Source organism: Thermoascus crustaceus, assembly GCF_041956765.1.
Source record: "Thermoascus crustaceus strain CBS 181.67 unplaced genomic scaffold VTN00scaffold_4, whole genome shotgun sequence".
NCBI classification, from domain to species: Eukaryota; Fungi; Ascomycota; class Eurotiomycetes; order Eurotiales; family Thermoascaceae; genus Thermoascus; species Thermoascus crustaceus.
The window spans coordinates 1,312,840-1,325,063 of NW_027192530.1; the positions used below are offsets into that span (position 1 = coordinate 1,312,840).

Consider the following 12,224-nt stretch of genomic DNA (forward strand, 5'->3'; position numbering starts at 1 on the left):
GAAGGGGGCACTGCTCAAAACAGTTGCTCTGGTGTCTAAGGTGTCATAGAGAAGATAAACAGCAATTGATGCAGCCCAGAATTGAATTTATCGACTTTTGGGCTGCGTCTGCTTGCGCCCACCAGTCGTCGTCCTCCCCTGCACAGCAGCGCAGTGTTCTTCTATCGGTAGGTAGCTGGCCGCAGCGTTGGAGCGATCTGGATCTGTCATACTAGCGCCGGAAGCGATGCGGGTCCGCGTCTCACGCCAAACACGTCACAGCTCCGCTCTCTCCACCTCTTCCGGCCATCTCCAATCTTCTCATCCTTGATTCCTTCTGTTCGATGGGAATTTATTGTTTTCCTTGTTGACAGAGCTACCCGGGCTAATCTGACAGCTTCTTCACCGTCTCGATCTGCTAGGACAGCGTGACGAGAAACCGGTGTTGTACTAGATAATACCTCATCAATACTGTCAGAACTGAACTCTGTCTATCATCATCGCAATCAGAGAATCTCTGTTTGGGACACAGCTGATTATTAACAGACACTTGAGATGTCCTCCATCATGTTCCCCTCTCAGGGAGTCATTTCCGGCGTCTTTGCGCCTCAGCATCCTCTGACTCGATCCAAGGCGCAGCCTCGACGTCCGGCTGCGTCGGCTTCAACCACGAAGCGGAACCCTTTCCCCGCTTGGAGTGCGGTGGATACTACAAAGGACAAGTTCAATGCTGCAAGCCAAAAAGCTCAGGCTAAGACTGGCAAGATAGAGATGTACTCGGTCAAGTACTATGCGGCATGCACATTTGGTGGCCTGTTGGCCTGCGTAAGTACATGGCCAGTTTTTGATGCGTAGATACATCAGAAGCACTGGAAGCCCCGTCCTTTTCCTTTACTCTTGATTTATGAAACATGGGACTAATCGTCCGCACTACTAGGGCTTGACACACACGGCGGTGACGCCGCTTGATCTTGTCAAATGTCGACGCCAGGTCGACCCCAACCTGTACAAGGGAAACATTGAGGGCTGGCGCAAGATCAGCCGCGCCGAGGGTCTGCGTGGGGTATTCACCGGCTGGAGTCCGACGTTCTTCGGATACAGTGTGAGTGCTATTTCTTATGTTGCAGATACATATATAGAGCGTGAATTGATAAGATGACAGGCCCAAGGAGCGTTCAAATACGGCGGCTATGAGTTCTTCAAAAAGACTTTCAGTGATATCGCAGGAGAGGAGAGAGCCCGGCGCTGGAAGACCTCTCTGTACCTGGCTGCCAGTGCGTCAGCGGAGTTTGTTGCGGATATCGTGCTCTGCCCGTTCGAGGCCGTCAAGGTGCGGATGCAAACCACTATCCCGCCATTTACTACGGGAACCTTCGCCGGGATCTCGACCATCACCGGAAAGGAGGGTACTGCAGGGTGGGCTCTGTCTATCTATCGCAGATACAGATAATATACGGCGCTGACATGAAACAGCCTCTTCAAGGGTCTATATCCCCTCTGGGGCCGGCAGATTCCGTACACGATGATGAAGTTTGCGTCGTTTGAGACGATCGTAGAGCAGATCTACAAGACCCTGCCGGGCCATAAGTCAGACTACAACAAGGGCGCGCAGACGGCCGTGGCCTTCACTGGTGGTTACCTGGCTGGTATCCTGTGCGCGATAGTGTCTCACCCGGCAGATGTGATGGTGAGCAAGCTGAACGCGAACCGGCTACCGGGAGAGCCATTCGGGACGGCCATGAACCGCATCTACAAGGACATCGGCTTCATGGGCCTGTGGAACGGCCTTCCCGTCAGGATTATCATGATTGGAACTCTGGTGAGTGAAGCTTATTCCGTCGTTCCAAAGGATAAGAGCTGACTTGTGACTGTGTGAAGACCGGTTTGCAATGGATGATGTATGCAGCTGCCACGTATCCCCGATATATCCCTCGTGAGAAGAGTACTGACCAGACGATGCAGCTACGATTCGTTCAAGATCTTCATGGGTCTGCCAACCACCGGAGGACCTCAGGAAGAACAAAAGAAAACCTAGGCGTATGTATCCTGGAGGTGGATGATAGACATAAAATATCGCCGTCATATGGAGGATTTCAACTGTTTAGACCTTCCTAAACTGATCAATCAGACCCTTCATCTAAATCTCTAAAAACCTCCCTTATAAACACCTAGTTTTGCTGTTTTATATAACTAGGTTTGCTGAAGGATCCCCAAAGAAGTAGATATAGTCGTTTTACTATTTTGTTACGGCACAGCCTAGAGACCATGAGCAGGACAGATGAAGGGGGGATCCTATCACGTGACAATGGATCAAAATGATCCATCTGGACCTTTGATCCATCTATAGTCATGATCCACCGGATAGGTATTTCCAGGGCAGAACTCAGCATGTATATAAGACGCTCCTTAACCATGGGGATTAGGACCCCGTGGTCAACTCAAATAGCAATCCTGATAGGTAACATTGCGAGTAACGGCCTATTCGTTCATCTCTTTCTCTTGCTTTCTGTCCTCAAGATAAACCCAACGAGCCTCCGCCTAAGAAGTCTTAGGTCCGCCGTTACATATTTTCACCTGTTTCCCATGTATTAGTCAGCTTCTTGGCCCACAGATTGATATTATAAATAGGGCCAATTAGATAGATAGAATAAAAATCCAGAGTTCACCTACTTTATATTTGATAGGGTCTCTGAGACTAGCCTATACATAGTAGGCATTTTCCAACGATAGTCGTTTCTTGACTGAGACTTGTGGGAGGTATGACGCAATGCCTGTTAGGTATCTGTAGTGTTCTATGGCTGTGTATTCTTTCCTTCCATACTGTAGAGTTATCTTCAATCCAGACCTGTCCTTTATGCCGATCTTGAAGAACTATTAAAAAACTCTGTTGGTCTCGAGACTATCAAAAAAAACCGACGCACGGTCAGCTTGGCCGGCGGTGGCATCAGTGGACGTTTTAGTCACTAGCCTGCGCGAGCCAACCAGCACGCCGGCCGGGGCCTTATCTTATCAGCAACAAAGCTACCAGCCCAACGACGTCACCGGTCGAGCGGCGAGAAAGGCCTCGTCGAGTCATCCTGCTGCTTCAGCACGGCGAAACCCTTCAGCCACGGCGCCAGCCCGAACGGTGGCCGTGACCCCTGATGCCCGCGCTGGGGCTGACCGGGGCAGGCACCAGAACCGCCCAGACCTCGTCCTGTTCCAAGTATTTTAATAGCACCGTGGCCTCCCTGCTGTGAAACCATCTTGCCAGCTTCTACAATCATCTGTCTTTTTCACCAGAAAGCGGACCTTCTGAGCTCTTCAGCTCTATTCTGACTCAATTGAGGTATGTGAATTTGCTCATGTTGAGCGTCATCTCCCCGTTTATTGTTTTGGTGTTCCTATTTATCATGGCAACGCCACACGATGCGCCTGTCTACATCCCACCCTCCCAACATTCACAGATACCTACAGCCTTTGTCAAGCCTTCCCTTGCGCCCTCGTTCTCTCTTATCTGTCCCCTCTCTCTTGGCGTCGCTATACAAGAATAATGCGACCCGCATTTTCATCCCGATAGCGCTTATATATACTTTCTTGTCATCGGGAACCACAGATAAGATAGTAGAACGGGAGCGCGCATCACCTCAGATAATGACACAACGAGGAGGACAGGAGCGCAGAAGCAGGACAGGAATTTTGCGCAACCCGTTTTCTAAAAAGGGTCGGGGCGAGCATGGTGCATTATTTGCTTTTTTTTTTCCCTTTTGTCCTGTTGCGTTGCGCTCTTAGCTGCATGTTGTATGTGTCGCTTCGCATCCCCCAACTTAATTTGATTGACTTTGCAGCGAAGTACTTTCCGCTCCATTTGGAAGGGGAAAAAGCAAAGATTGATCAGATTGAGTCAGAAGTGCTGAAACTGTGACTGGGCCTATTTTTATTTTCTCCTATTTTCTGTTACTCCTTTTTTTTTCCATTGCTCGCTGGGTTTTGAAGCTTATCATCTGTCCTCATGCCGCTCGTTCAAAAGTGAATTGCTAACATCGTCACTTTTGGCAGAACAGTTTTTCCTCTTGACTGCGTTAAGACCACAATTGAACCTTACGAAACACAAGATGGGCGAAAACGAGGCACCGGTCGTGTCCCATGGCAGAGGAGGTATGTAGGACTTCTCATTCTCTTCTATCCCTTTTTTCCTTTAACCAGGATACTTTCCACTGTTTTACTTACGAAATTGTTTGATTGGTTAGCTGATTGAATGTGATCTATACAGGCCAAGGCAATATCGGCGCCGATCCTACCCCGTATGTCTTTCCAGCACTCATCCCTCAAAACTCCCAACGATCATCATGAACCATCCGATCATCGGACCTGGTATAGTAAAGACATCTCTCTAACAGGGTTACAGATATGTAGACGGCGAGATCGTCCGTGAGGGCCCAGTCGGTGACCAGGGTGACGGGGCTTACTCGGCGGGTGTAAGTACCTAACTTACTTCCTTTTCATACCTCAATGTCCACATTGCTCTCTTTGTGCAAAAAGGCAGAATAAAATACTGATATCATGTTATGTACATAGCGCGGCGGCGTAGGCAACATCGGCTCCCCGCACATCCCCCCAGCCAAGACGGCCCACGACACGGACGTCATCCCTGAAATCGCCATCCGCAAGTCAACCGATACGGACTACCATACAGGGGTATGTACAGTAGCATTTTGCCTGCCCCCATCCTTTTCCCCGAGCCTCCAGATAGATAACAGTGTACTTACTGATTATATCCAGCGCGGCGGCCAAGGCAACGTGCACATCGAAGACGAGCACAAAAAGGCCAAAGAAAAGGAAAAGGAAAAGAAGGAGAAGAAAGAGAAACGCCGCTCCATCGCACACGAGGGGCTTGCTGATTTCTTGAAGAATAAGATTCTCGGGAGGAAGTAGATCCTACCCCCTTCCCCCTTAAATCACCTTTACATGTTTCTCGATAGGGCTGGATTGAAAAGGAAAGATAAGATGTGTGTATACCCATATGAGCGTGTGGCAATGTCGGTTGGGGGCTGAGGGGATCGTGGATTGATTCCCGCTTTGTTTTTTTGTGGCCATGGCCATTTTTATTGTGATTCCCACTTTTGTTTCCATTCTATTGTGACAATACATACGACAGATACCTAATTGCTACAGCTTGACAACCGTCATCTTCTTTTTCTCTATTTGATTCGATTCGAGTCAGGCAAGTTACGTAGGTACAGTAGGTAGGTAGGTAACTCCAGGTATACCTACTCCAGTATTCTGCTCTGTATGTACATGTATAAAAGAAACATATCCACTGGATAGTATTCTCCAAATTGCAAGTGGTATGTATCTTCCAGCAGCGTTCTAGGTAGTAAGTTTGCAGGCTGTTACTGTTAGAGAGAAAGAATAGCGGGAGGCTCGCCGTTTGCGCATGGGTCCAAATCCCCCTCGTCTCGTCATGAACTGGCAGTCAGTCAGTAAAGCCTCTTCTTCTTCTTCTTCTTCTTCTTCTTCTTCTTCTTCTTCTTCTTCTTCTTCTTCGTCCTTGCTAGAGTCAGTCGTATTCGTCCCGAATCGCTAGCTTCCTTTTCCCCCTGTTCGGGCCGAATAGAATAGCATAGAAAGTGCGGTAGCTGAGGATAGGATAGAGGGAGTGGTAGGTAGTAACATTCCATTGTCTTGGGTGGTTCGATGTCCCTAGCGCATTTATGCTTTAGGTGGTTCTTGTTTTCTTTTTCTGAATGATTTCCTACAGATAGAGCAGATAGAATGGTTCGAGTTGGATTTGAAATAACCCAATGCCCATCTAGATATAGGTTACGGACCGACCCACTAGGTAAATACCTAGTGAATGTACAGAGGCTAATGCAAGTTTCAACACAATGCGACGCGATGCGACGCGATGCGACACGACACGATGCAATGCAATGCATAACCAACTAATCAATCAAAAAAATGACAAAAAAATCTGCAGCCCCTGTGGTCTGTTGTGAACTGTCCAAAATTTTTTTAAATTTTTTCTTCTTAGCTGCCCACTCAGAATTGATCAAGTAGATAAGAGGGCGAGATCTCATTCGTCTTGCCTCAATGGGGCCGATTTCGATCGGTCGAGCGGGTACCTGGCCTGACCTCACCTGGCCTAGGTACTGCGTCAGGTAGGTTAGGCATTTTGGATTAGAAGGTACATATTGTAGATTCTTGAAACTCGGAAGAATCTCATTCTATTCTTTTTCCCCTACAGATCGATACTTTGGGAAGAATGGATATCAGCACTTCACACAGGACAGATGTACAGTACAGTACAAGTGATCGAAATGGAAGATCAAAACTGCCGTCCAAATTGCTGAACGTTTCAAAAAAACATAACTAAGATAAATAAAACCACTAATCGCTCGGGTATAAAGAGATTTTAAAACACAACATGAAATAACAAGATGGGAGAAAAAATGCAAAAAGGCACAAAAGCACAAAACACAAAACTTGGCTAAAAGACAGCCAATTCCTTTCCTCTCAGAGAGGAAGGAAGAGGAAGCCGTGCCTCCGAGGTCAGGTTTATGAGCAATGAGGTGATGATGATAAGATATCAAAAACATGCTAGTGCCGTATTAATCCCATGCTGACCTCCCAAAGTTGCTGTGTAAGAGTTCCGCCAGAAAATGAAAGAAAATGGAGATACAGTCCCTTTGTCATGCAGTAGATATGTGAAAAAGAATGCTGCTTTTTCCATCGCTGATTGGACAAGCAGCACACGAAAAGAAACCCATTATTCGCGTCCGTGTCGTAACCTCGTCTATCGTCCGCATCAAATGTAGAGGGAGGTAAATGAAACCGACAAAAGAAAGACGTAAAAGATGCACTCCCTCACAAAACGCCGTTCAGAAGCCAGCTTAGACTTCAAGTAGTTGGTCAGTAAATCCGCACAGTTTAGCTCTTGCTAAATCGTTTCTTCAACCAGCTCTTTTTCTTCTCACCTCCGTCAGAAGATGAATTGACTGCGTTCTTCCGGAGTGTACCGCCAACGGGGCCGCCGGAGTTAGGATCCTTGGCCACTGGAGCTGGCACAGCTCGCTCGTAGCCTCCTGCACCTGCGCCGTTGTAAGCATATCCATTGTCGGCCTGCGGCCCAGCATTGGATCCGTTGAAGCCGTAACTGTCTGCGAACTGTCTCTCTTGCTGCTGCTGCTGCTGCAAGCGGTCCATGGAGCTGTTTACTGAGCTCGGATCGGTTGAATTGCCCCACTGGTCGGTGTTGCTGCCAGAACCCGAACCTGCGGTGACGTTATCGTACGACTTCTGATAGCCTTGCTGTGGATAGAAGTTCTGCCCATTGTTCCCGTAGCCGTTCCCATGGCCCTGGTCATAATGCGAGCGCTGTCGCTGTCTTCCGCTGTTGTTGTTGTTGTATGGATAATATGAGTTGTATTGTTGAGGGTTTGAACCGCCGTGGTTATCGACGTAGCTGTCCGGTCGCGACTGGCTTCCACGTCCATAGTAACCACCTTGGTCGTATCCTCTGTTGGAGTGTCCGTTTCCTCCGCCATTAGGTCCTGTAAATTGAAACCAATCAGCCAAATGATCGAGAAATACAGCGTGGGAATCAATGCACCTCTGGGAGATAGCACTTGCTTACCTCCAAAGTAGCTGCCTCGTCGACTGGGCGCGGCATTGGATGCATCTTCTAAAATAGCGTCAGCATTTATACTCGACTGAAAAGGTTGACAGGGAGCGCAGACGATTACCTGTTGGTGCAAACGATGCGCGTCTGCTGTTGTAGCTCCCGTCGATCGCAGCCTCGAATGATCTGATGGTGTCAAGCGGGCGCTCGAATCGATGACGGGTTGGGTTAGAACGATCCGGATCAGCTGGGGAAAGGCGTCAGTGGATGTTCAGCAATTGAAACATTGGGAACCAAGCAACATACTGATCGGATTGCCAAAGCGATCTTTGAATTGCATCCCGCGCAATGTCCCCAGATTCGACTTCTCCAACGCGACAGCGGCTGGAAAGTAGGGTTAGCATACGGTATGTTTATAGCCACAGAGACGAGAATGTAAACAAAACGCACCTGGCTGAGCTTCGTACATGGCGACGGTCGGGTCTGCCTTGGTCTGCAGATTCCGCCTGGCTTTCTCCTCGTGTGTCTCAACAAGAGAGACCCTGTGTCCCGAGCCGCTGGACCTGTGCGACTTCTCCGACGACTTGCCGCTGCCGAAGCTGAGAACGCGGCCTCGCTTCGCAGGCTCGCCGGCAGCCTGGGGGGCGGCCATCTTAAGGGAACAGCACCGGTTTTAGCGTCTGATAAGTGGACAGGGTTGCTTTGCGATCAGCTCGAGCTAGGGGCAGCTGGTTTGTGGAGCGCGACCCAGATCGCCTGGGAGCTGCCAAGGTATGTTATCGCAAACGACTTATCGGGGCGGACTGGGATCCGCTTTTATCTGCGGGTGGAGCGATCGAAGTGGGAACGAGCGCTGGAGGAGTAGGATGACAGGATGAACGCAAAAAGATGGAATTGCAACGACAATGGACGGAGAGAGAAGAGAATGTGACAAGAACGTGATAGAAAAAATTCGATGGATGCAGTTGTTCCTGGGTTGTGGACGGGGAGCGTTCTGAGTAAAGATGGCCGAGGGGGGTGGACGTGGCTGTGTCTCAGAGTTGGCTGGTGTCGAGCGAACGGAGTTACGTTGCGTGCCGACAGAATGATCGACAAGAACGAGAGTTGGCACTGAAGCCGTAGCGCGATCAGAACACAGGACGATCCGCAGGGACCAGAATGACAGGCAGGAGTCGCACAAACGAAGGCGGACGATGGAAGGGTTGGTGGTGAGGACGAAGAGAGGGAAGAGCAGAGCCAACGGATCAGGGAGCGTCGAGGAGGGCCATGAGGGTGTATTTCACCGCAAGCAGCGGGCGCCAGTTGACGACGGCGACACGCAATGGGGGAGGGGCCGCGGCCCGTTGTGGTTGGAGGCGATAAATAAAGTACAGCATGAGACACTCGTCTATGGAACCCGCCCTATCAACCGTATCTCGACCCTCATGCTCTGCATGGCGAGCCACATGGGATCGAAGCCAGTCGAACCACCCACGGGTCTCGAGACGCCAACGCTTGTATACTCCGTCGGTTCCCAAGCACACCATACAATGCTACACTAGTTCGTACAGGCCCAGCATCGACGGCGTCCCTGGGCGCGCTGGCAGCAATGCAGGCCAAGCAGGGCAGCCTTGATTCCTCCGTGCGGTGTCACCGTGTGCGCAAATTTGGCATCCAAGCCCTACAGATGCCGCGCTAGTCCTCATCCATCATGATCGACCCACGTCTCTGACCGCCTGCGGATCCGCGGCCCAGCACAGGCCAGCGTCATCATCGATCCGGGGTTCTGCCAGGAACTTCTGGCTCGTCCTCGACCTTTCTTGTGCCGGCTGCTGCGACTGCCGATCCGCTCGCTGCCCGCCAATCTCGGCCAGCCATGCATCCGCGCCCGTCGGAGCGGAATTATGAATTGTGAATATCGCCGGCAAAAAAAAATGTTTAGACTTCGCACCAACCAGCTTGCTGACGTGCACCTCCCCCCCCCCCCCCCCCCCAAACTGTCTGCCCGTCCGCCTGGGCCAGAAATTGCGCCGTGCTCCAGCCAGCGTTTGCATGTATTGTGTGATTACGCAGTATGGGCTCCTTTTTCTCACCATAAAATATTATATCAAACCAGGCCAGTCCCCCGTCACAGCCACCTTTCCATGTCTCATGTCTCCCCCCTGGGCGGGTCAGGAGCCCACAGCGGCTTTCGACAATCCATGTCAATCGATATCAGACACCTTCAAGTACCCCGCGGACCCCCACCACAAACTTGACCTCCTGCTGCTAACAATGGAGCATCATTGTACATACGTCTACTGACATAAGGATACCACATGGTGAGGAGGGGGAAGCATTGTTGGACATGTCTTAGCCCATCCGGCTCCTTCCAATTAGCCAACACGTACACATGACAGGAACTCCCCCGCTCCCCAACAATCATTTGCCTTCTGGGGAAACAAGCTACTCATCTGTGCGCACAGGGGTTGCTCCATTGTTCTCCATAATGAAGTGGAGTTCACTTCGGTACCCGGCTCCCGAGACTGACGCAATACCTCGAGGGAGGCAACGTGTTGACCTAGGTAGATCTTGGAATATCATTAGTATAATATAATATAATACATATTACCCTAAAAAGTGTCTATCAAGGGGAGAGTTTAGAGGAGACCACAAACAAAGGCGTCTGCTCCTTGCATCCTGGAATCTTCGGATGCATAATGTTTCCGATGGGTTCCCTGTAGATCCGATCCGTTGGGGCAAAAAAAAAGACAATGTACTTTTTGAGTTTCCCCTGCATATACGTACGGGTACCCGGCATCAGGCATCATGTGGGAAAAGGAATTTTTATTTTATTTTTTTTTTAAAAAAAAATGTCCACCTGCACCTTCATCCTTTCGATAAACAAGGCCTTGTGCTATGTAGATCCACGTGAAATACACAAAGACAAGCATTGTAGGTCCCTTGTAGTCATATATGCCTGAATGTGAAACAATACCTAGCTACCTAACTTCGTGAAAGTGTGCTGTACGCTACTATATCATATCTTTTGTCACCCCTCCCCTGCTCTCTATTGGCTATTCTAAAACCATGTGGTTTTGAAGCCATTGCAGGATACCCAGGCACTACAGGATAATAGGTCACAGACCTTACACAAAGCCAGCCCAGTTCGCAATATAGCAAAAGCAGAGGGGTAGATGGCTTTGACAGAGGGAAGGGGGTGCTGAAAGATATGGTTTAGTAGTGTACTGCACTCACTGTACATGTACATACTACAAGCATCACGCGCTGTGTAAGCCGATAATCACCGAGATTCTCTGAGCTTCAAGAGACTCATACTACCATGTGGTTTAGGAACACTTCCAGTAAGCCCAGGCGGTTGCTGACACTAAAGCCTCTTGATTCACCTATGCAGGTAGGTACTATACCTAAATCCAGGCTCTTCAGGTTAAGTATCCATGCAGACAGCAGACATAAGTACTGCATCAGAAAACAGTGGAGCTGATGAGATCAATCTATTTTCACTATTAAACGTCAATTAATGTCACTCTTATTGATGTCTACTCAACAGGGGGGGGGGGGGGCTTTCAGTCTCCTTGTCCAGCACACCGGTTCAAAGTACTGCGCAATACCTAAGGTTCTCATACTGAGCTAGGGAGGTATTATATATGCCTAGCTACCCAAGTTTTAAGTAGCTGATGTGCATATTTATGCAGGTACTGTACATTAGGTAGTAGTGCCGTGCATACAGATGCAGTTCACGAAAAAATCTGCCTGCAGCAAAAATAGAATGACTAACTAGGCAGCTATTGAATCCAGCTGCATTTGCCTTGCAGGTGGCCGGGGGATCCGGAAACCAATAATAGTTAAGCTAGCTAGGTAGGTAGCTAAGGCATCTCATCCAACTGCCTAGGTAAAAGATAGATTAGGTAGGTAACTATTGACAAACTGAAGAAGAATTAAATCCCTACATGGACGAGTTTTAGGTAGTAATGCTATTGCAGTGGTGAAAGCGGTATTGTTTCTCGAAAGAAGCGGACCGTATGGGTGTAGGTAAGTACAAGAGCTCTAGGTAGACGGCTTCGCGGCAGGGTTACTATAAGGAATTGAAGTTAAATGTCAGACATTTTGGATTTCTAGAAAGTAAGAGTTATGGTAAACTGTCTACACAACGTCAAACTTTGAGGTTATTCCATTATCCTCTGTGCATGGCTTCGGCAGGACCTGGCCAAGAGGGGTTGCCCACCGGGCTACCTACCCCATGACACTATATGCTACATATGAGCTTGCTTGCAGCCTTAACTGCACCAAGTGAACCTGATGTTCTGTTTTGGGAGCGTTCCCCCTTCTTATATCATCTATCATCGTGTAACAGAATAATAGTATGGCTCTATCTATGATTTCATTCAAAGATATCGATAGGTAGTTTTCAATATTGTTTAGAAACTGCTTCATTGGCCTGGCAAGAAGACTTACATAGACCCTACTAGTGAGCATGGGGCCATGCCCAGCTAGACCTCGGATTGCTAAATGCAAATATCTTCGGGTTATCAAATAAACAGGTACCTGATGAATGATCGAATGGATTCTGTTTCTGATCTAAACCAGCCAGCTGGACTATTTCAGTTTCTTATTCTCTAAAAGTCTGACCATGTTACCTGGTAGCCAGTCTCCTCATGTCATTGTT

At 48.9% G+C, this 12,224-nt stretch overlaps 6 protein-coding genes across 6 annotated transcripts; 2 read left to right on the forward strand and 4 right to left on the reverse strand.

Annotated features, from left to right (window-relative positions):
* Positions 1 to 546: 546 nt before the first annotated feature.
* VTN00DRAFT_7060 (uncharacterized protein) lies at positions 547 to 2,014 on the forward strand (the record flags this gene model as incomplete). The annotated part of the gene is made up of 6 exons (XM_069433766.1): positions 547 to 804; positions 917 to 1,081; positions 1,142 to 1,395; positions 1,453 to 1,798; positions 1,858 to 1,877; positions 1,942 to 2,014. The coding sequence occupies 6 exons, from the start codon at positions 547 to 549 to the stop codon at positions 2,012 to 2,014; spliced, it is 1,116 nt and encodes a 371-aa protein (XP_069287114.1).
* A 133-nt stretch (positions 2,015 to 2,147) lies between these two features.
* Positions 2,148 to 2,393, reverse strand: VTN00DRAFT_7061 (uncharacterized protein; the record flags this gene model as incomplete). Its single annotated transcript, XM_069433767.1, has 1 exon — positions 2,148 to 2,393. The coding sequence occupies one exon, from the start codon at positions 2,391 to 2,393 to the stop codon at positions 2,148 to 2,150; it is 246 nt and encodes an 81-aa protein (XP_069287115.1).
* Positions 2,394 to 3,017: 624 nt separating this feature from the next.
* Positions 3,018 to 3,245, reverse strand: VTN00DRAFT_7062 (uncharacterized protein; the record flags this gene model as incomplete). The annotated part of the gene is made up of 1 exon (XM_069433768.1): positions 3,018 to 3,245. One exon carries the CDS (start codon positions 3,243 to 3,245, stop codon positions 3,018 to 3,020), a length of 228 nt encoding a protein of 75 aa, XP_069287116.1.
* Positions 3,246 to 4,073: 828 nt separating this feature from the next.
* VTN00DRAFT_7063 (uncharacterized protein) lies at positions 4,074 to 4,893 on the forward strand (the record flags this gene model as incomplete). The annotated part of the gene is made up of 5 exons (XM_069433769.1): positions 4,074 to 4,116; positions 4,232 to 4,262; positions 4,367 to 4,436; positions 4,537 to 4,656; positions 4,741 to 4,893. 5 exons carry the CDS (start codon positions 4,074 to 4,076, stop codon positions 4,891 to 4,893), a joined length of 417 nt encoding a protein of 138 aa, XP_069287117.1.
* A 1,995-nt stretch (positions 4,894 to 6,888) lies between these two features.
* VTN00DRAFT_7064 (uncharacterized protein) lies at positions 6,889 to 8,231 on the reverse strand (the record flags this gene model as incomplete). The annotated part of the gene is made up of 5 exons (XM_069433770.1): positions 6,889 to 7,511; positions 7,571 to 7,642; positions 7,704 to 7,826; positions 7,886 to 7,963; positions 8,030 to 8,231. The coding sequence occupies 5 exons, from the start codon at positions 8,229 to 8,231 to the stop codon at positions 6,889 to 6,891; spliced, it is 1,098 nt and encodes a 365-aa protein (XP_069287118.1).
* A 138-nt stretch (positions 8,232 to 8,369) lies between these two features.
* VTN00DRAFT_7065 (uncharacterized protein) lies at positions 8,370 to 9,612 on the reverse strand (the record flags this gene model as incomplete). Its single annotated transcript, XM_069433771.1, has 3 exons — positions 8,370 to 8,689; positions 9,128 to 9,239; positions 9,283 to 9,612. 3 exons carry the CDS (start codon positions 9,610 to 9,612, stop codon positions 8,370 to 8,372), a joined length of 762 nt encoding a protein of 253 aa, XP_069287119.1.
* Positions 9,613 to 12,224: the final 2,612 nt, after the last annotated feature.